This window comes from Panulirus ornatus, chromosome 6 (assembly GCF_036320965.1).
Source record: "Panulirus ornatus isolate Po-2019 chromosome 6, ASM3632096v1, whole genome shotgun sequence".
In the NCBI taxonomy this organism is placed as follows: domain Eukaryota; kingdom Metazoa; phylum Arthropoda; class Malacostraca; order Decapoda; family Palinuridae; genus Panulirus; species Panulirus ornatus.
In genome coordinates this window covers 49,888,931-49,912,105 of record NC_092229.1, presented here as the reverse complement: position 1 = coordinate 49,912,105, position 23,175 = coordinate 49,888,931, and the positions used below count along the sequence as shown (strand labels likewise).

The 23,175-nt window shown below is 37.7% G+C and overlaps 2 protein-coding genes across 6 annotated transcripts in view; both read right to left on the bottom strand.

Annotated features, from left to right (window-relative positions):
- The window catches only part of LOC139749219 (condensin-2 complex subunit G2-like), a 52,844-nt gene extending 39,921 nt beyond the window's left edge, over nucleotides 1-12,923 (bottom strand). For 2 of the 4 annotated variants that reach the window (XM_071662914.1, XM_071662915.1), the window contains exons 1-6: nucleotides 12,316-12,923; nucleotides 7,286-7,374; nucleotides 6,785-7,060; nucleotides 6,461-6,581; nucleotides 4,188-4,348; nucleotides 2,323-2,619 (exon numbers count right to left, since the gene is read on the bottom strand). In XM_071662914.1, the coding sequence (XP_071519015.1) occupies nucleotides 2,323-2,619; nucleotides 4,188-4,348; nucleotides 6,461-6,581; nucleotides 6,785-7,060; nucleotides 7,286-7,360 (930 nt within the window). In that variant the 5' untranslated portion in view covers nucleotides 7,361-7,374; nucleotides 12,316-12,923. The remainder of the gene's footprint in view (nucleotides 1-2,322; nucleotides 2,620-4,187; nucleotides 4,349-6,460; nucleotides 6,582-6,784; nucleotides 7,061-7,285; nucleotides 7,375-12,315) is intronic. The other 2 variants (XM_071662916.1, XM_071662917.1) reach the window with 1 other exon arrangement.
- A 595-nt stretch (nucleotides 12,924-13,518) lies between these two features.
- On the bottom strand, nucleotides 13,519-20,713 carry LOC139749221 (uncharacterized). 2 transcript variants are annotated; one of them, XM_071662918.1, is made up of 4 exons: nucleotides 20,486-20,713; nucleotides 17,678-17,898; nucleotides 16,507-16,623; nucleotides 13,519-16,355 (listed from the first exon to the last, which is right to left on the bottom strand). In XM_071662918.1, the coding sequence occupies exons 1-4, from the start codon at nucleotides 20,529-20,531 to the stop codon at nucleotides 16,035-16,037; spliced, it is 705 nt and encodes a 234-aa protein (XP_071519019.1). In that variant the 5' UTR covers nucleotides 20,532-20,713; the 3' UTR covers nucleotides 13,519-16,034. The 2 variants fall into 2 exon arrangements, with proteins under 2 accessions (XP_071519019.1, XP_071519020.1); XM_071662919.1 differs by having other exon boundaries at nucleotides 20,511-20,713.
- Between the last annotated feature and the right edge of the window lie 2,462 nt (nucleotides 20,714-23,175).

The following is a 23,175-nucleotide window of genomic DNA, read 5'->3' as shown; positions in this document are numbered from 1 at the left end:
TGTCCACAAACATACAATCTCTCCTCACACATAACACTTAACTCACACAACTTATTCTTCCTAACTCTAATTTTTTGTGGGGAGTGCTATGCAGTAGTCCGCCTTTTGGCAAAATGGTAGGAGCAATAGATATAAGTAATACGTAGGAACATCAGACAGGAAAATTATGTAGAAATATAACGTAGAAGTAGCAGGTAGGAACTTTAGCTGGGATATTAGGTAGAAGGAGAAAGTTGTAGGTAGAAGCAGAAGGCTGGAATATTAGTGGACATATTAAGTACTTCCCACATATTCCCTGCGTGTCGTAGAAGGCGACTAAAAGGGGAGGGAGCGGGGGGCTGGAAATCCTCCCCTCTCATTACTTTTTTTTTTAATTTTCCAAAAGAAGGAACAGAGAAGGGGGCTAGCTGAGGATATTCCCTCAGAGGCCCAGTCCCCTGTTCTTAATGCTACCTCGCTAATCGTGGGAAATGGCGAATAGTTTGAAAAAAAAAAAAAATTAAGTACTAATATTGGTGGGAACATTAGGTAAGATCCTCTGAAAATACTATGCTAGAGTTGCCCTCTGCTACTGGCCTGTTAAGGGTGAGGCACTAAAGGTTAAGAAGAAGCATGGGAGGTCACCAGCTATGAGACTTTTGCCATGGCCAACCCCCCGAGAGTTTCCAAAGGGAACAGGTGTCACAGATATAGATAAATAGATAGTTACATCAAGTTTTCCTGATGGGAAAGTTAAGGTATACTATACATTGAAAAAATACAAAAATCTTCATGTGAAATCTGGGTATGAATATATGGTAGAATACAAGTGCAATGGCAAAAATATACATTTGTATATTATACATACAGATGTATATATACATATTTTCTATAAAGAATCCAAGCCTATATAACAATAAAATCTTTCTTTTCCCTTTCTTGAATGTATGCAAGCTAGGTTGCATAGAGAAAAGATGACTGAGCCTTACAGGAAAACTATCCTCATTTGGCTCTTTCCTGTTTTCTTTTGGGAAACAATACATGGGAAGATTTCCAACCTCCTGCTCCTGCCACACTTAGTTCCCTTCTATTTTTTTTTCCCCTATCCCTGGGGATAAAAAGATAAAATATAGCAATAGGATTAAAGAAAATGGATATATATAGCGATGTACCGATATAATGTAACATTTTATGAATGATACAAAGATGCAAATCTTTATCTATGATAGCTTCAACATAATATCCTCAAAGGACACATCACCCAATCTATTCTCTAGATCCCTTAGCACTAAGACTTCATCCCTTCCATCAAACTTGCAGAAGCATGTACTCAGCTAAAAAAAAAAAAAAAAAAAAAAAAAAAAAAAAAAAAAAAAAAAGGGTGTGTGTGTGTGTGTGCACATGCATTCTGTCACTCACCTCTAGTAGCCTACTTTCATTCTAACTTACCTCAATCTTGAACTCATTTTTTTGCATTCTTTAGCAAAGCCTCAAAGCTCCTCCATCAAAAGTACCATCCCTCCTTTGCTCTTACTCTCACATCATCCCCAGACTTTACTCCCCAAACATTCCTAAACCAATCTACCCCATTTCCTTTCAAGTTAATTTAATTCAAAACATGGACTTTTATAATTGTCTCATCAAGTATAGAATCTTCTCATTCTGGTTACACAAACATTCAGATATTCCATTTTGAGCTTTCAAGGGAGATGCTTTCCTTTCTTTTTCTTGTTCCTCTTATTGGACAGTGGCAACACGAGGAGAGGAAGGTTTCTGGCCCTATGCTCATACCAGTCAGTCACTTCTTTAAGACAAGCAGGAAATATTTTTTTTTTTAACTCCTATCTCTGAGGTACAGAGCATTTGAGATTTAGGATTAAGAACCATTTGAATACTGTGTAGTCAAGTGTTCGGCAAGAAATGGAGAAAGCCTGTTTGCTGTGTTAGCTCCAGGAATCAACGTATATATAAGGCAGACACTGACAGAAAGCGACCTGGGGCATATAAGAAAAAGTGACATCCAATGCGGTGCTGGCACACTATGTTAATGTCGCCACTCTTGACAGCCAGGCAGTAGTACCATCCTTCACTGGGCCTGACTATCACCTACAAAGCAAACACGCTCAATAAAACTACAGTACCTACATGTCAAGACTATCAAATAAAAGTATCAACAACTGGTGAGAATAAAACTAACTCACACTTCAACTTTAGTCTTAGGAATAAAGGTTGTATGGACAATCTTAATTTAACCATTGTTTTAAAAGTAATTTTCACACGTTTAGCAACATGAATTTAAGATGCAGGTGAGAAGAATTTACTTGAGCAAAACTGTTGTCTTACCTGCCTGACATTTCCCTGACTATTTTTCCATGCTCGCAAATAGACTCCTGCAATTTTTTCACTTTGGAGTCTGGTGCACTCTGGCAGTAATGACTTGATTGCTTGGTGGAGATGAGGTACAAGAAAATCCCAAGAAAACAGTAATGCAAGCCATTTGATACCCTCATCACAGCTAAGGAAGATGGCAGATGCAGCACAAACAACCAACTTTTCCACTAAAGGCTTATTTTCTGGATTACTGAGATTCACTACTTGTAGGGCATCATGTATTGCCCAAAGCCGTATGACATCTTTCTTCTGTTTGGGGAAAAAAAAAAAAAAATCAGGCATTGCTAAAAATGGAAAAAGTGAATATCATTCTTAACAATCTAAATTATCTTTTCTACAAATACGCTGGAACATCGGTAAAGGGACAAATGATAAGTGGTAGCAGACAGAAATGAGAAGAGCAGATGGAGTAAGTACTTAGAGAGATATCTGAACGTATTCGACAATAAGATGGCAGATGTAGGGCATTTGTGTCAGGGAGGTATGAAAAATGAAGAAGTGGTGAAAGACTTGCATACAAGAAAATATGGCAAGGCAGCTGGAGTGGACAGTACTACTATCCTGTCTCATATGGAAGGAAGTCACTGTGTTGTTGAATGGTCAGATAGGATTTTCAGGGGCATCTTTCTAACACTGTAGAATACACAGAAAGAGAGGTTACTGCCTTTAAGGGCAAATGTAAGAATATTTGTAATATAGGAGCCCCAGTGGTGAGGATGGATGCAAGACATAGGCCTAAAACAAAAATGTAAAGGATAGATAGGGTGAAAGTGTTGGTAATGAAATGTCTGAGGATATCAAGTTGTGTAAGGGAGGTTGATTGAATAAAACATGACCATCAAATCTTTCAGATATCGTCTCTACATTCTTCAAACATCCTACACCCTGACTCCATGCACACAAATTCAAAAAGATCTAAAAAAACTTACATTCACCTTAAACTTACCTAAACCTCCTCTTCATCATGTTTAAATCTCTATCCCATACATAACAATATCAGAGTTAAAGAATGGTATGCAAGATCATCCTTGATCCACTGTACACCACTTTTCAAGGGGCACTCAACACAATGACCATCCTTACCAATGTCACCTCCTTCCATCACAGGTTCCTTACCCACATATTGCTTTTCGCACCAAAACCACACCACACACATAGAAGCTTGTACAGTCCACTGCAACAACAACACCATCCCAACCACTGTGAATATCATCAACTGCATATCCTCCTCTAGTTTTCCTCCTTTCCACTGTATTATTATTTTTTATAAAGAATGTTTGTGAATCATATCCTTTAATAGCATATGTTTACTGTAAACTAGCTTTTGGTTGCAGTTAAGCTAATACACTTTTAACTATCATCATTAATAAACATGCATCATACAAGTCGATGAAAACCCCTTCATGAAACTACGAAATAGTGATGAGACAGAGCATGATATTGTCTCTGGCTATCATATACAGGAAACAAAAGTGGAGATTGTATGAATGTGTGCAGGAAGCTCCTTTACACCATACTGGTAAAAAGTGAAAGCTACATACCTTTAATAGACTTTTTCTTCACAGCCAGACATATGAGGCATGATTATGATAAGTCTGGTAGCAATCCAAGATATATCTTACATTATTAGATGGACACGAAAAAAAAAAAGCCAATAAGCCTTCAACATATGGTAAGAGTAAAAATCAATACACACTAATCTATAAACTAATAACCACAACAATAATTACAAAAACATGTGAAACAAATAAATTAAAGCCAGGAGTCCTATGACAACCAATTTGAATATAATCTCACTTTCAGTGCAATTAACTAACCTGTGCACTCTTGGTGGTGGCAGCACCAATGAGGAGGGGTAAGGCGTTGCCAATAGTATGGTCCCGCTCCTCAAGCCGTTTCAGCCACCAAAGCTCACACAAAGACAATACTCCTCTCTGTACTGAACCCTCGAGCACTTTCACTATTCCATGCAACAACACTAGAAAATTGTAAAAAGTTATCAACAAATCATATTTTCATTGTCATATATAGTTCTACATTAAGCTTATACATAAAATGTTTCTTCATTTACTTAAACATGCTGGTAATACTGTACTATCTCTATCTACTTTCCTTAGCAGATTTCAAGCAAATGGAGAGCTTACAATGTAAAAAAAAAAAAAAAAAAAAAAAAAAAAAAAAAAAAAAAAAAAAATAATAAAGTAGCTGCATGTAAGAAAATGAACCTTTCAGTCTTAACCACATCAAAATTACAACTAATTCTTCTGAATTTTCCCACCCACATTTTAAGAAACAAATGGTTCCATTACTGATTGGAAGAATGTACAGATGCAACATGCAACTCAAACTCGTACGCAGAAATATCTGAAAAGGAAAACCAAGGTGGAAGGATGCATGCAAACACCCTAACCAGGCTCCTGCTTGCCACAGCCTAAGTAAGCAATATTTCGTAGGGCTCACATGAAAATCACAGCCATCATATCAGGACATAAGAAACCATGAGTGATTCTAAGTCATAAAAGAAGACTGGATCTCTAGGTACAAGGAAAAATAAATGTGTAGGATGGTGCAGAGGGTCAACGAACAAACAGTGACTTTCAATGGCAGCACTGCATCTAGACTGAATTGTAAACAATGCATTTAGTTTAAAGTGTTTTGACTGCTTAAATGGCTTAATTTTTTTCAAATATTTCAAATATTGCTAATGTCATACTAAGGAGACAAGTTTTTCAACTTGGCCAAGACAAAAAATTTAAAAGCATTATGTGGTTAAATTGCCAAAAGATGAAGACAATAATATACTTTAAATATCATGTTAGTTTTTCAGTAAAAACAACAGAAACAAATATCACAATGAAAGACCGGCAATTATTAACCATCTGCAGTAAAAAGTGAACTATCAGGGATGACATGCACTGCTAAGAGTGATATTTCTTTTTTACTATTCTGCATGATTAAGTAACATGAGTGTAATAGTAGAGGAGTTAATCTTTCTACCACTTAGCTGCTCCTCCTACCTTAAGGAAGAACACATCAGGAACAAACAATGGTTTCTTATGCACACATCCATACCCTACTGATAACACAAGGAATATATGGGCAGTATTCTTTCTCCCCTATCCCCATGGATATATATATGATAGGGTTGACAGAGATGCTTTGTGGAAGGTCTTGAGAGTACATGGTGCAGGAGATAAGTTGCTAGAAGCAGTGAAAAGTTTTTACCATGACCTTCCACAAAGCATCTCTATCAACCTTTATATATATATCTATATCTGGGGATAGGGAAGAAAGAATACTTCCCAAGTATTCCCTGTGTCATAGAAGGGGACCAAAGGGGGTGGGAGCCGGCTGCTGGAACCCACCCCCCTTCTTGTTTTTCAATTTCTAAAACAGGAAACATAAGGATTCAAGTGGGGAGTGCTCATCCTCCTAGGATGCTCAGACTGGGGTGTCTGAATGTGTCTGGATGTTCTGGCTCTGATTGAAACAAAGCTCAAGGGTAAAGGGGAAGAATGGTTTGGAAATGTCTTGGGAGTAAAGTCAGGAGTTGGTGAGACAAGAGCTAAGGAAGGAGTAATATTACTCCTGAGGCAGGAGTTGTGGAAGTGTGATTATTGGTGCTTATGCACCTGGTCATGAGAGCAAAGATCTTGAGAGGCAAATGTTTTGGGAGCAGCTGAGTGAGTGTGTAAGCAATTTTGGTGCACGAGACTGGGTATTAGTGACGGGTGACTTGAATGTGGCCTTTGCTGTCTTTTCCTAACACTACCTCGCGCACATGTGGGGGGAGGGGGTTTTCATTTCATGTGTGGTGGGGTAGCAACGGGAATGAATAAAGGCAGCAAATATGAATTATGTACATGCGTATATATGTATATGTCTGTGTATGTATATATATGTATACGTTGAAATGTATAAGTATGTATATGTGCGTGTGTGGACGTGTATGTATATACATGTGTATGTGGGTGGGTTAGGCCATTCTTTTGTCTGTTTCCCTGCGCTACCTCGCTAACATGGGAGACAGTGACAAAATATAATAAATATAAATAATACTTTAATTACAATAAACCCATGTTCCACTCACCAGTTAACTCCAGTAACTTGTCTGGAATATATATCTCACCATCTTGAAAAGCATTCAAGTAGATGCATGCAAATTCAATTATTCCTTCCATCAGCTTCTCATTGTAAGGTTCCAATGGTTCCTACCAAGATCATAAAAGACTCTTATCATTTTCAAACTGTTATTGCAACTTATACCTGAGAATTCCACAAGAAAAAGTACCTTTAGCATTATAATTTTCAAGTCCTGATATTCAAACCTACCACAAAAATCATTGTCCTTAAAAGAAGATGATTCAGAAACTACAAACAAAACTACTGTTGAATTTTTCATCAGTAATCATACCTGATTCCAAGGATCTGGCACACCTTGTCCTCCAGATCCATCAATTTGTGTTGGTTTTTCATTTTGGTTACTTTGTTGCACTTTACCCCCTGGTTTATCCTCAGATTGTGCTGAATGCTGGTCATTCTGTATGTCTCCCTCTGATGGCTCTTCAGGAATCAATTTTGTAAGTTGCTCATTGCCCCAAGAATGAAGATGCATCCACAGCTCCTCTTTCTGCACACGACTTAATTCTAAGATGACTTCTTTTAAATTAAGAGTGCTACGTTTACTTCTCTGAAAAGAACAAGGTAATTCCATCATATCATCTCCAATATCTACAACATAAGCTGGATGGGTGGGAGACACAGCATAAACACATTTAGAAACAAACGGTACTCTGGACAATATCTCCAAGTGATATTCTCCATGTATACTGCAGTGGGGAGGAATTTAAGGATAGGGATAAGTGGAGACTCTTACAATATGTAATGAAAGACCAAAAAATGCTAAGAAACTTACATGGTTCTGGAGCAGTGTGAGGAAGGAGGCATGCTGACCATCCTTAACTGATGCTATCAATTCTTGTTTCGCCATCTCAGAAGCACAGCCTGTGAGCAGATATTGATGCAACTATAAACAAACGAACATAAAGTACTGTAGTACCAAACCTGAATATACAGCACTAAAATATAATTCAAAAGGTCAGACATGTAAATCTCTAAATTCATTTGGGTCTGGCTATAAACGTAAATTCATATTTCAAGTGAAGCACCTCTTGTTGAAGAAAACAGCTGTGTAGTTACCATGAATGATTGCCAGACATCACAAAATGTATCTTCAAAAAGAAATCTATCATAAATTATTGTTGAAAAAATGAATCTTAGCAAACACAAGGCAATAGCTGGCAAACCTCATCACACCATGGAATCTCACAATTCCCATGATCTGTTGAGTTTAACATCACATGCGATGATGTTTATATTTACCTTTTTTCCAATTGATGTATCATTTCAGGTGAAAAAAAGGCAATGTTCAGATTTCTTTTTAAAATATCTTTCATTTAATCATTTTTGTCATGAACTCAATCTATGAGAGGGTTCAAGGGAAACTTTTAGCTTTTATGGGTTAAAGAACTATGCTCTTAGCTGTCCATAAAATAAGTGCAAATGTAAACCTATTGTGACATACAAAGTCTTCGTTTATGTCCAGTTGCCCAACCACCTTCATATGTTGGCCACACCAAGTTTTCTGGTGTAAAATTTTTATCATAATATTATAACTTTGAGTCATTCCATGTGAAACCAATCAAATGTAGACATTATCTTACAGAACCCTCACAAATTTTGATGAAATTTGGCATGCACTTTTGTAGATATAAGAAACACTCACCAGTGAAACTCCAAACTTGATCTTTACTCATCAAGGAAAAGGTCACCAAAAATTTGACTTGCCTTGAAAGTAGGCAGAATTCAAAATCCCAATGTACATATATATATGGAACCATGGAAGCAGAAGTGAGTCACAGGATGGGGGAGGGGGCGAAAGTTCTGGGAGCGTTGAAAAATGTGTGGAAGTTGAGAACATTATCTCAGAAAGCAAAAATGGGCATGTTTGAAGGAATAGGGGTTCCAACAATGTTATATGGTTGCGAGGCATGGGCTATAGTTAGAGTTGTGTGGAGGAGGGTGGATGTGTTGGAAATGAGATGTTTGAGGACAGTCTGTGGTGTGAGGTGGTTTGATCGAGTAAGCAATGAAAGGGTAAGAGGTATGTGTGGTAATAAAAAGAGTGTGGTTGAGAGAGCAGAAGAGGGTGTATTGACATGGTTTGGTCACATGGAGAGAATGAGTGAGGAAAGATTGACAAAAAGGTTATATGTGTCAGAGGTGGAGGGAACGAGGAGAAGTGGAAGACCAAATTAGAGGTGGAAGGATGGAGTGAAAAAGATTTTGAGTGATCAGGGCCTGAACATGCAGGAGGGTGAAAGGCGTGCAAGGAATAGAGTGAATTGGGATGCTGTGGTATATCGGGGTCAACATGCTGTCAGTGGATTGAACCAAGGCATGTGAAGTGTCTGGGGTAAACCATGGAAAGTTTTGTGGGCCGTGGATGTGAGAGGGAGCTGTGGTTTCAGTGCATTATACATGACAGCTAAAGACTGAGTGTGAACGAATGTGGCCTTCGTTGTCTTTTCCTAGTGCTATATATATATATATATATATATATATATATATATATATATATATATATATATATATATACACACACCCAAGTCTTTTCCTAGTGCTACCTTGCGCACATGAGGGGGTTGTTATTTCATGTGTGGCGGGGTGGCGATGGGAATGAATAAAGGCAGACAGTATGAATTATGTACATGTGTATATATGTATATGTCTGTGTGTGTATATAAATGTATATGTTGAGATGTATAGGTATGTATATTTGCGTGTGTGGACGTGTAAGTATATACATGTGTATGTGGGTGGGTTGGGCCATTCTTTCGTCTGTTTCCTTGCGCTACCTTGCTAACTCGGGAGACAGCGACAAAGTAAAATGAATAAAATAAATAATTCACACACCATAATGTTTGTTGTGCCATATCATTCAGGAATGTAAAATTTTTTCTTTAATATTCAGTGTTAAAGCATAACACAATCAAAATATATGGGCTTTTGTGACTTATTTGTTACCACTTGTCTCATACACTGACAAACTTATTTTGCAGTGACAATACTAAAGTTTCAAAATTTGCTTGGCCTCACAGAACAATAATGGGGATACAACAAATATGCTTTAACATGATGCTCTCTCTATTCCTAAGTACTCTAGGTATGGTAATACAAATTTTGCTTCTGCAACCTAGCTAAATCTAATGCATGAAACCCATTCCATTCTCTATTCTAAAACCCCTCTGAAATTTCCCATTGCCTCCCTCTGATGGCTCTATAGCTCAACCGCTCATCACATCATACATATCTAGTATCAATATAACATCTCTATCATGGACACCCTACATTATGCAATCTGCCAAGTCTGACTCAAAGAAACTTTTAAGTCCTGTTCAGATGCCATAAATTCTTCTGAGCACCTCAGCTTAGTCTGGCTGTTGGAAGCCACAACCCTTAGGCATATGTAACAACTACATCCTGAAAGCATGTCTACTTTGTAGATACTTGTCCGTGCCTTTTCCAGATTTCTTCACCCTACAAGCCACATTGTTTCTAATGACTGAGATCAATGTACTGCATGAAGTAAAAATATGTAAAAATATGCCCTTAATGTTCACATAATTTTTTTCTCTTATTGAAGTTCTGGCATCTTCTGATTCTAAAAGTATTTTAATGCTTTAGAGCTTTCCATGTCTTTTATACCAAAAAGGAACCATTTCAGAGTAAGTTGGGAACATGCTTTATATCATTTTCCAAACATACATTAAGATATATTTCTCCCATCAGCTGAGTGTTTCAGTGGGAACTAGTGAAAATGGTAGTGTGTTCCTGGTGTTTTAGCAAAAACTATTGAAATTAATTGCACTACTACAAAGACCTTCAGTGTGATGGCTCATCATGCTTCTAAGTTCGGTTTTACAATGCTGTTAAATTTATTGTGAAATGGTTACAGGTAACACAAATATAAATTCTTTCAAAACAGTGCTGAACTGGGGATAACCCTAGGTTTTAAATCAGCCACAGTGAATGGGTTAAAAGGTACTATCAATTTAAAAAACTTCAGATGCTGCCCTTGTACTGATATATGATGAGTAAAGTTGAAAACATTCATCCATTTCCCAACAGAAGTCATGTATAATGCAATATGTTCTCTGATATGGTATGCTGATTTCCCTGACAAGTTGGTATGCTAATTTCTTCAACATGCTGGGAATGCTTATTTCTTTGATACGATGAATATGCTAATTTTGGATGTCAATGAACTGTATAAGACAAACCAGGTATGAGCTTTATGCAAGACACAGACTTTTGATTTGAAGCTCTCCTATATATATTTTCATCAGCATCAATGTCCTACAGATGAAAGAGGCAAACTAACAGCATCTGAGCAAAATTTTCACAAAAATAATATTGAAGTGGTATCCCATAAACTTGTTACAAAAAATTTGGAACTTCACTGTGCGAGAATCAAAGCTTAGAGAGTAGAACACCAGCTCTGTCCCTTCTTGAAAATAATTTTGGAATATCTTTGAAATTGTCTCAAAATGATATTATACTGTCTTGAGAATATACCATGACTAGTGAATCAAAACGATGGCCAATACCATTTATACAATATTACCTTATAAGTCAATAGTGGGGAGGGCCATGAAGATTAGAGAAAATAAGGGGTTCTTTGATGTTTGTGAAGCACTTACAGAGAGCAACATGCGTACTGGTTACTGTTATATGAGAAATCTAACAGTTTAGCTCTGCATTACCAGCAGCTTTGACTATTGTCTTATTTTGCTCATTTTGTTCTGAAATGTTATTTTAGTGCTTGAAAAATACAATACAAAATGCCTGGTATGACTTAGAAAGTTATATTTCATTAATCATCAGACAAGGTGTTAGCAGTGAGGGTTATGTACATCTGGCAAAATGCAATAAGTTAATTAATGTATCATTTGAAAAATTAACAGAACCTTTAAAAACCTACTTATCATACATGATTTATCTTAATGTTTAATATCCTAGTCGAAATACTTTTCCCTGATACACAAACTCCTTACTATCACTGACTTATCTAAATACTATACAATAAAACAATCCTCAAAACCTGCTTAGAACTATTCTGTATTTTCCTGACTACATTAAAACCAGGAGTCAAAATGCACAACAAAATCCCAAAAGCTAACACCAAGGCAGATATAAACTAGATTCTTACAAATCAATTTAAATCAATGTGTATCTTTGCTTGTATGTTAACTGACAATGATATAATCATGATCAATTTATTTCCTTTAGACTGAGGGAACATTTCTCGTCTCGGATTTGAACATCTCTTTTAACCGGGGTTAAGTTCATTCAAATGACGATTTCCTTCTAACTTCTTCTAGCGTAACCAAGAAAGGTAAAGAGATGGGAATTAACTCTTTAAATTTAAATGTGTATATCTGAATTCATTCGACCGAGTCCCACGTGAAATAGAAGAATTCGACGTCATTTTCGACGATGTGAATCATTGCCCCGTTGGTCTATTACATCTTTACCATTGTTTAGGACCAGCCCCAGCCACAATCATGCCCTCAGGAAATCATGCAAAACTAATAAGTCCAAAAGGAAATTCAAAACTCCGTACAACGCCTGCCCGAACTTTACCGATCCTTAGTTCAGCAATTACATGACTTGGGTATATCAAGCCATGTATTACCGAGAGCTTGCATCAGTAGGGTAATTAGAGACCCAAGGCGTTAAAGATACTGAGTAAGATAAAATATATCGATTATAAATGCGGTTCCGAGTACCAAAACGTCTCAACCCCCCTGAAGTCTGACAGGTCGTCCCTCCCAACCTCTCGGGACATTAACCTTTATTTACAGTGAAAGACGGCGGACTTACCTCCTCAAAAGGGGTCTCCAGACGGCCTGTAGTCTGTCGGCAATCTATTATCCTTTGCCAGGGAGACATGCACCACATATAAGAGCGAATCAGTCGTCAAATAATATTTCGCGCGTCTGGCTCGGTTCAAACCCAAGGTTCCAATACTGTGGCGCGAATTCAACTCGGGGTGACAGCTGACAGGGTCAACCCAGCGAGTCTGTGATTAATTACGTAAGGGTGATTAGTCTTGACTCTCTGCATCATATAATGGATTTTTCAGTTATAAGATCATTGGCTCAATGTTCATAAATACTGAGTGCTCAGTGCCCGGTTGTATTTACTATATGCAGTAACTCTGCCAGCTAAAGTTAAATGTTTTGACCAAATTATAGAAAACGATTATCCTTGGCCGTTACAGTTTAAAGGGGGTAACAAAAGTATATTCAAATCCTTCTTTATCTCGTAGCAAAAAAAGACTGGTTTCTCCCGCAGCTACATTATTTCCTAAATACGTATTCTTGATCGTAAAAAGTAGAAGAACTACAAGAGTTAAAGGGATAAGTAGAGATAATGGGAATACTTGAGGTAGATGGACCACAAGAGGTAGAGGGAAGACGAAGTTAAGAGATGACAAAAACAGAGGAACGACTAGAGGTAGAGAGGTAGAATGATTACCGAAGTTGAGGGGAAAAAAAGAGGTAGACCAGGGGAGGCAGAAATGAACCAGAGTGGAACTCAGAGATATAGCAGAACTGGTACAAAACACTATAGCAGCTTGATGTTTAGCTCCATAATGTTTATGTATGTACGTAAAGTATAAATAGGAGAGCATAGTACATTGTTATCAGCTAACAACGATATGCAAGAACCCTTTCGTAAAGTACTATCTGACCAGACACTGAGTCTCGAATTCTATCCTTTTTCCCATTATCATATTTACTTCCCCTGTGCTTAAAGACAAACACACGGAAAATGTGTGTATGAAAAAGCACCGCAAAGACTAATCCAGGAAATTAACCTCTTGAGTACGACTGTACAATACTTAAGCACGACTTTTACGTATGATATCCTGGCCTTTGATGTGCTCATTAAGCGTCAGGTCAAAGGCTAACATTACATCGTAACGTAAGGCTATACAGCCTTACTTAAGGTTCCTAAGTTCATGTTCACAGGTTGTATAGTCGTGCTCAAGGGTCGTACCATTGTGCTCAAGGGTTGCACCATTGTGTTCAAAGGGGTAAAGTGGAAACATACGTAGAGGAATCACATGTAAAGGGTAAACACTTGTAGCAAGGAAGGACTTCGTCCTAGGCACAAAATGGTGACATCTGGCGTGAGGCAGCCGAAATCCAAACGACCATTTCGTAGCCTTAACCACAAACATAACAAAAGCTGGTTTACCAAGCTAACATCCTAACCCCAAATGGAACCTTGAATTCCTAGATTCAAAACTTAACCTTGCCTCAGGGAATGGTGTGCACAGGAGCCTATAAGTATTCAATTCTATCTTCCCTAATGTCATGTTGCTATGTCTAAAGAATCCTCAACCTAAGGGACTCAGTAGAAACAAGGGTGATCAATTAAACAAGTCGCTCTGCCAAATAAGTTTAACAAGAGACGCTCGGTACAGTTTAATGGGGTTCAGGGGCTACGGTAAGCATATTGTTTTTCATGGCGACATACAATTCCCTCTATTTTCAGATAATATTATCATCACGTATGAATTATAAGTAAAATGACTTGTCTTGCAAGATCGGTAAAAATCTCAAGCTGACCTTTAAATTCAGCGTATGGGAATATGCGTGGGCAAAGGGGAAACGGCTCTAAAACTAATGGAAGTAAAATGCATTCATTTTTTTTTTAATGTTTGGCTCCCAACAACTCATAAAAATGGATATGTTATACATTAATGTCAATCAAATATGTCGGTAATCTTTCTGACTTTCATTCGTTAATACGTAATACTTTTTTTTGTAACTTAAGGAAGGTAATCCTTAATCTGCTACCAGGTAGGATTATATACACTTTGTATGAAGTCTTTGAACTGTCTTAAATACATGAAGTTGTTTAAAACCTTTCAACAGGTGTTTATAACAAGAGGTTTAATAGCCTCAAAGACCTTGACAACCGATAAGCCTCGTCAAAAAACAGATACAACAGAGAAGTGCCCAATTTGTCTACGCTGCTACAATCGTATATATATATATATATATGTGTGTGTGTGTGTATACGTTGAAATGTATAGGTACGTATATGTGCGTGTGTGGGCGCTTGTGTATATACATGTGCAAGTGGGTGGGTTGGGCCATTCTTTTGTCTGTTTCCTTGCGCTACCTCGCTAACGCGGGAGACGGTGATTAAAACACACACACACACATATATATATATATATATATATATATATATATATATATACACAACACATAAAGAATATTTGTAATATGGTTTACAACAGAATATGCAAATATCAAAAGTAATAGTTTATAATGGAATATCTACATATTAATGTGCGAATATCACAGCAAATGATAACTGTTAAAGCACACAGAGTGGTACTTACGATGATATGAATCTATAATACTTTAATGGTTAATCTTTCATTCTAGGCGAAAAACATTTGTATAGGTACATTAAATCGATATGTTTAAGGAAAAAAAAATACTTGGATGCTAAGGGGTTTAATAATTCATATAATTTAGATCGTTGAAAATGATATGTTTGTTTCATAGGTCACTGAAATCTTAAGATTACTTAATAATTTTTTTTGGGGGGAATTTGTTAAAACAAATAAATACATGTTACACCTCACAAAGTATTCTGAGACCTCAACCTTGTGCTGCCAAAATGGAGTATTACTTTTTCTTTTTATATGCGAGATGAAAAGGTATGGCACGTAATTCATTTACCAGCCCATAAGAAAGGATGAACAGCTAGGCTGACTGTGAACTGGCGGCCGGGGAAAGGATTCGAACCTACTGTGGTCTCGACTTTGGCTGGCCCGTCAATGCAAACTGCTGAACCACATAATTCCATGCTTCCAATACCATGAGCTTCCACGACAAATCACAAAATGCGAGCCTTAGCCGACATACTTTGACCTGTACTTAAAACCTTTACTCAAATAAAATAGTAATACTTCACTCAAATGGGGAACTCCCAGTTTACGGTCCAATCCACAACAAAGGTATACGAAGCGTTGCATAATTGTCAGTCCCATTCGATGAGAATGTACGAGTTTTATTTAGACTTCACAGCAGATTACGAAATGACGAAATAACTTACGAAATGACTACACCCGAAAGATGTACGGATGAAATATAATTCTTATAAATCGAAGACACGGAGACTACTGCAGTAATTTGGCACCATTTAGGAATAAATTACAATATCATACTTACGTGGAACAATGAATGGAACAAGGTAAAGCAAGAATGAACATCCTTGACTCTGCTTGTTCTCACCATTATGGCATGTATCATTAACAGTATGGGAATATTCAGAATATTTTCTAATTCTATATCTTTAAGACCTGAACAATATTCTTTCTTATTTAGTAATAGATAAACTGGATCGTCAGTGATCGAATTCAATGGATGAAATTGATTATGGAATTTGTAAAGCGCATTTTCGACTGAAAAAAAAGATAAATACGAAAGCTTTCAATAAAGGGTTGTTCAATAATTGTAAAAAAAAAAAAAAAGAGTATATATGAATTTTTGATGTAAAAATATAGTTTTTTAATTACTACGCCTCGAACAGGCTGTCAATATGGAGGGGATAGATCCAACCACTTGGTAACCGAGGCGCCCTTGGGCGACTGGTCGAGAGACGAAGCCACCTGGTCGAGAGACGAAGCCACCGTCGACCAGTGTGGGGGTAAAGCTTAACGTGGGTACAGTGACGGGGGTCACCGTGGGCATGAGGTTGGAGGTCAGCGTGGCTGTTATGGCGGCAAGTGAGGCAGCCAGGAGGAGTAGCGTGCTGCCAGAATGCCTGGAAGAAGCGGAATTGCCCGTGTTGCAAAGGGACTCGGTGCAACAAGACGTGCACGAGTGAATCTGTAAGAAAAAGAAAGGTGACTGACTTGGCGTAACCATGCTTCGGTAGTGAGAAGCACAAACACTTTACTCTTGAATTCTAATCATGGTACTTTTTTTTTTTATTTTTAGCCTTATGGAGATGCAATTTTGTTTATTTGTAGTATCATACCTTGGTCCTGTCACCGATAACATTGCAGTAAGGGTCACAGTAGGAGGTGCAGGAACGGTTGAAACTAAGGTCCAATTCTTCGCCTCCCTCCTCTACCACATGCCAGATTCTCTTGACCTGGGGACAAACGGAAGTGTTAACAATCTTTCATTGAATCCAATCGAGTAAATATGATAGAATCTAATCTAGTAAATATGATACAGTGGCTACCTCCGTAATGGTGTTCAACAAATGAAGTAATACTGTGATATAATGTTCTGGGCATGTGGAAAGAAAGCAAAAAGGGGACTTTGTAAGATCGTATGATAGTACGATTGAAGGGGTTGGTGTGAGTGGGAAACAGAGTGGAAGAGTACTGGGGGGAGGGAGAAATGGTGAAAGAATGCGTGGAACGGAGTATGCGAGCGAGGTGCATGTAAGGACAAGTGGAGACATGGCGTGGCCACCCACTTGTTGCGAGTATCCAGATGGAACGGGCGTCACGTCAGAGATACTAGATATTGCTAAGACAATGTACCAACCTATGATTAGGACAACTATCAAACGACTGTAATGTAATTTCAACTGCCTGCTACAGTAGGGTTAAATTTAGAAATAAGCGCTACAAGAGAATAATTATCTGGTGCACGCAGATTAATATTACAAAGCCTTTACTCTTCTCTTTCTCTCTTTACGCTACTCAAGTACCTTTTGAAATGTTCAGAAGACATCTTTACGCTACTCAAGTACCTTTTGAAATGTTCAGAAGACAAAGATTAAAAACCTAGCCAGCTTTCGCTAGTTCCTTTTGCCTTATTCAATACAAGCGAGAAAACCTAGCAGCAGCCAAAGAAGAATATAGGAAATAAGAGCTCAAAACTAGTCTACTCACCGTGCAATAATACTAGTCTACTCACCGTGCAATAAGACTAGTCTACTCACCGTGCAATAAGACTAGGCTACTCACCGTGTAATAAGACTAGTCTACTCACCTTGTAATAAGACTAGGCTACTCACCGTGCAATAAGACTAGTCTACTCACCGTGCAATAAGACTAGGCTACTCACCGTGTAATAAGACTAAGCTACTCACCTTGTAATAAGACTAGGCTACTCACCGTGCAACAAGACTAGGCTACTCACCGTGCAATAAGACTAGGCTACTCACCGTGCAATAAGACTAGTCTACTCACCGTGCAGTAAGTCTGTCCGATGCTGCAGTTCCTGGTGGCGTTGGCAGCGAAGGTGACGTTCTCGGGGTCGAGGTTGCGGCAGCTGGAGCCGTGGCTCTTGGAGGAGCAGCTCCAGCAGGTGAGCGGGTCGGCCCCGGCCACCACCAAGATCAGGGCTGCAGCGGTCGCAAGCGTACTGCCCACCATCCTCCAGCCGCAGCCTCTCCCGCCAACAGCAGCGCCTGCGGCAGGACAAAGGGAGAGTCAACCTAATATCTCTTTTCTCACTTAACAATCAGCATTCATCTGTGTGATTTTACCTAACATTATACACATGTATCGCTTGTACGTACCAGTTTAAGGACACCACTGAAATAACGTACAGGTATGTAGGAAATGGAATCTAATGAACTTCTTATACTTAGCAGGTCATTAAGACTTAGGGTACGTGATTTGGAGCACTCGATTTTAAGCTATGTTAATTGATAACGATAGTGGGAATAGGCTATGATAATCTGGCACAATGTGGGGTAGACATTAAGACTTTATACAAATCAATAAAACTCATGAATACATCATCTAGCTTCCCTTAGTAACCTAAATTTACGATACTTCCCATGTAAATTGAAAAAAAAAAAGTAAATGTTATGATGATATTTGCATTGTCTTTAGTGTTGTGTGTGTGTGTGTGTGTGTGTGTACTTCATTCAGCTATAGGTAACTAACATGACAGAGGAGGAGGACGATATATTTGGCCATATTTCAAGTACGATATTAAGATAAATCTCGCCCCAGTACGTAAGGTCAGGCGAGGTTTTTCAAAGGTTCTGGTGGTTTATGCTCGTCTCACATTTTACCTGACCATCACCTTATAGCACTTTACATAGGAGAAAAAATATATACATATAACAAATCATGCTCCGATGGTTTGAATTAGTTTTTTTTTACAAATCATAGAGACCATGGATATAGTTTTCATTCAAATCCATAAATTATTTTTGTGGTGCCGCTTAAATTGTCCTATATCATATTTTCAGCAGAGCATTATTCAACAGTTCCCAACTACTATCATTACAACCGTCAGCATCATAATCTATGACTGTATATAGCTATCATAGCAAACACAGCGTTTCCATAATGTTGCTACTGCGCTGCAGTTTGGCCATGTCATAAACTTTGTTGAAACAACGTTTTATGAACAAAACTATGCAACGTTCTATCAACGTAAGAACACTGTTGCAACATAAATCATAATGCAATGCGCCAAGCTGGCCATGTTTCTCTGTGCATTGATGGCTTACACAGTTACTGATGTGTCTTGGTCACTGTTAAAATCACAAGCAATTAAAATCAAAGAGATTCCTATCTTCAAAAGATACATCACACGTTTAATTAATTACATTAACGACACGCTACATCGACAATGGACGTTAACTACATCATGTATGGGAAGAAAAAAAAAAGATGATCCATGAAATTAAAAGCAGTAAATAATAGTTTTCAAACTTAACAAGATCTATCAGTAGCTTCTACTAATGAAGAGAAGCATCCAAACTAAATAAGTTTACAGTCTTTTGTAGCAGTTACAAAACTTCAAAAACCTGCTAACATTAAAGAAACCTTTCAATGGTTCTTAGAAGTAAGCTACACCTGTGCTTAGCAGTTTTCCTAAAAAAGAGGTTTAGGCTATGGTAATTGAGTTAAATGCATTACCTTAAACAAAGAATAAGAAAGAGTTACAAGAATACTATTACTGCTATGTGCAACATGAATTGCATAACGGCTATACTCTGCATTTCATAAAACCGCCATTAGCATACTATTTCTTCACGAATAACAAAAGGTCATGTAAGGACAACAATAGTTGAAAATACTTCTGGATAAATTTTTATTTATTACCGTTGGAACGTGTTATGGGGGTATCGACTTGCCCAAACTAAAGTCCATCTGATGCAAAAAATGAAAAAAAAAGCTGTTTTGTGTTCGTCAGACTCCATGACCTTTCTTTGATATTCACAAGGATAAACCAAAATTAAATACCAAGCAAGCACCTTCTAAGACATCTCACGATCCTAGGAAGAGGAAAGAATTTACGGTTCGTTCAAACGACCAGTACTAAGACCAGGGGTAGTACATAAGCTTTCTGCATCAGTTGGCCACATTAATGGCCAGATAGATAGATCATCCAGTTGATTAGCTGCAACTACCACAAGGGGTAATCATGCTGAGGATCAGAATATAAAATAAGCCATCAGAAATACGGGTATATAATGTACTTTCAGATATATAGAACAAAAATTCAACCCATACGATATGAGGCAGTTCATATTGGGGGAAACAAGTTCTTTTTTGTATCAAGTTATATTAACTAAGGGCTTATAAAATGCACGACACGGTTATCATACTACTGTAATAATATTCTTTTAAAATCATTCGCTCCTCACCATCTTGGCGATTTCTTGATCACCCTTAACTGGGATGACTTAAAATCATACTTGTTGGTCAACTTCCGAACTTCTAATCTAGACAGACATCTATCATCTTCCTTATGGTTCAAGACCATAGATACAGCAGATTATTTACTTCTTATTTCGTCCTTTATCATGAATCATATGTTGTCACGTCTTCATGGTCCCCTGGTAACAGACGTAATGGTTGTTTCCTATTGTCTACTGGGTGGCTCGTTATATTTCTTTCAGCAACAGTCTCTCTCTTCCTTATCTATCAATCTACTGCACTCCGTGTATGTATTCATATCATTTCTCGACATTTCCAGAACCCTAGGGTTCGTGCCTTCCCCATAACCCACAACACATAAAGTACTACTACCTGTTAGCGGAGCCGCCATACACACCGTCAGCCGTCTTTGGTCCATAGTATCTTTGTCCTCCACCCGTGCGTCACGTTCCCTCAGGAATCTTCTTTGTCATCTCCTGGCTCATTTCTCAATCACTGAGTGACAACAGATTTGCTAAAAGATATCTTAAACTGGCTCTCTCATGGTGTTTCCATTGGCGGGTCAAGTTCAGTCCTGCCTGCCAGCCGAGATAAGGCGCGGTCAATGTCGGTGGAGATGTCTTCCCCACACACATCGTAGTTTCCCCCTAAGCCACATTTTACTCCTTTACTTAATAATTTTGTCGTATGCATGACATCAATATTAACATTCACTTTCAAATTTACTTAACAGTGGCGTAATAATATATCTAATCCGTGATTTTTTTGGGAATTCTACTGATATCTTTAACATACACAAGACATCTTCGTTCGTATCTTTTTTATGTAATATTGATTGTCAGGGAGGCTGCGCCATGTGCGACGATTTGTGCTAATGGGAGATGAATGCTCAATCTGCATTGACAAATATGGGCAATATAAACTAAAAAAATAAATCCATTATACATTATTATTCATGAATATAATTTTTCGGTTGGATGCTGCTGTTTGGCGTGTTTTGACATAGCTTCTTCAGGTGGATATTTCAAACAATATGTCTTTCACCACATTGATGTATTTCTTTAACTGAGTTATCAAGGGAGGAAACATGGAAATGGACTGGACAAGGGAAAGGTAAAGTCGAGGAATAGATAAGATATGTATATTTCCAGTTCACCATCGTTTGCACTGCCAGGCGTACGATACCCGTGTTTCTATTTGGTGCGGGGAAAAAATCTAGTTTTCCTGCTTTTCTTTGAACGACGTAACTACGAAACATAATTTTTTTTTTTTTTAAACAAGGAAACATACCATCGTGCCAGGATTCTCTGCTACTTGTATATTTCGTGAGAAACACTGCACAAAAACTATGAAACTTGAAACAAATGTACACATCACAAATAAATTAAGTTTACTTGCTTACTGATATTTTCACTGATTTATCAGCTGTATATTTTCAGTGTAATCTTCAATGTCATCTTTCTTTTGAGTCTAAGGAACTTACTGGGTAAAGAAGCCAATGCCTTTCTTACGTTAAGATATTCTTTTATGTGTAACAGATGAGGTAACTTGAAAATGTCTGAGAATTCATGTTCTTAGAATAACAAACCCATAACCCAGACAACAATTTAATGCACAGAAATTAAAGTTGTCACATTCGTCACTAAAGTAACCAATTTTCTAATCGTCCTACATCTTAATTACGGTTCTTGTGATACGACTCCTTAATCATGACGGTATAAATTGACCTGGAAGGTATGACCCTTGAACACGACGAACCATTTTGATTTGACACCTCTGAACTTCCGTTTGCACTCGCCACCGCGAATAACATTTACTGTATCATCTCCGCTAAGCAGTCTATGTTATCATAACCAGATTTTCACAGTCCATTTCATCGATTTTTTCTATCTAGATTTCATGATGGTATGAAGATCTATCTCAGCAAGGCTGGTCTAATTTTCCATGCCTCGTCCTAGACGAGATCTCGAGTTTACCCAGGAGCTTCAAATTCAGAAAACTCTTTACTTACTTTTTTCCTCGCCGTAAGTAATTATCAATAACTCTACAAGGCTCATATAAGGATGCTGGGGTTGAAGAGAAAAATAGTTCTGCGATGGGTAATGTATGTCAACCCAGTCCGGCTGAGGATGGGGCCTAATTTGGAAAAAGAAATACTTATGTTACCCCTTACGAGAGTAGACACATTCTCTTTGATTCAATTCGTGTTTTAATCTAAGAAAATGTATTCACTAATTGAAGGGGTAACTAAGGAAATCTTCGCCAGTCACATACCAAAGCGAATCAAGTTGTTTCCATATCTTTGTTATATTCATTTCTCCATCCCTAAGGAAGGGAATTTATTATTTTTTGCTGTTCACTAATCTTCCCAGACACCAAAATTTTCGGCCAGTTCTTTTAATTTTTGGCCCGACTGACTTGGTATCTGGCAGGTTGATAGATACCCTGGCTCAATATTCCCAGATGCTCTTATTTTATCTACTTAGGAATTTTGAATTATTCCATGTAGTCAGAAGTCAAATGACTCCCAAAACGTAAATTCTGGGATGTAATGCCTCACAATCCCAATCAAATGAGTCGAAACGCTGTATGTATACAGACAACCTTCCCATAAGCCCCATACACTATACGGAATTTTTTTTTAGGATGAAGCGATTTTTACAATCCTATGGGAGGATCAAAGGTCACAAGAAACATAAATTTGTTTTCTTGTTCATTAACTGACCAAATTTCAGCCAAGTTCGTAAAATCTGGTAAAAAAAAAATATTTTTTTTACAAGCCCCATATTACACGTGCAGTGTGTGAAATGTGATGTGAAATTTTTGTTCCAATTTTTAAGGATTAAAAACTTCGCTAAAAATTATATTTTTTTTCTTTTTTTTTTTTTTTTACTGTAGTCACTGTTCAGCTATATTTCAGCCCAGCGGTCATGACATTTTAATCCTTTTTTTTTTTTTTTCTAAGAGGCCAAAAAATTACAAAAAAACCCCCAAAAAACTATGGCATTTTTGTCCTTCAATCCATCTTCTTTTAAGTTTGGTGAAATGACATTAGGGAAGTG

Excerpts from the sequence above, each read along its gene's own strand:
- LOC139749221 (XM_071662918.1), bottom strand. The coding sequence starts at position 20,531 with ATGGACCAAAGACGGCTGACGGTGTGTATGGCGGCTCCGCTAACAG. Across the intron at positions 17,899-20,485 it reads TATGGCGGCTCCGCTAACAG|GCGCTGCTGTTGGCGGGAGA; the intron begins GTAGTAGTACTT and ends GTCCTGCCGCAG. Across the intron at positions 16,356-16,506 it reads TTATCGGTGACAGGACCAAG|ATTCACTCGTGCACGTCTTG; the intron begins GTATGATACTAC and ends TTTTTCTTACAG.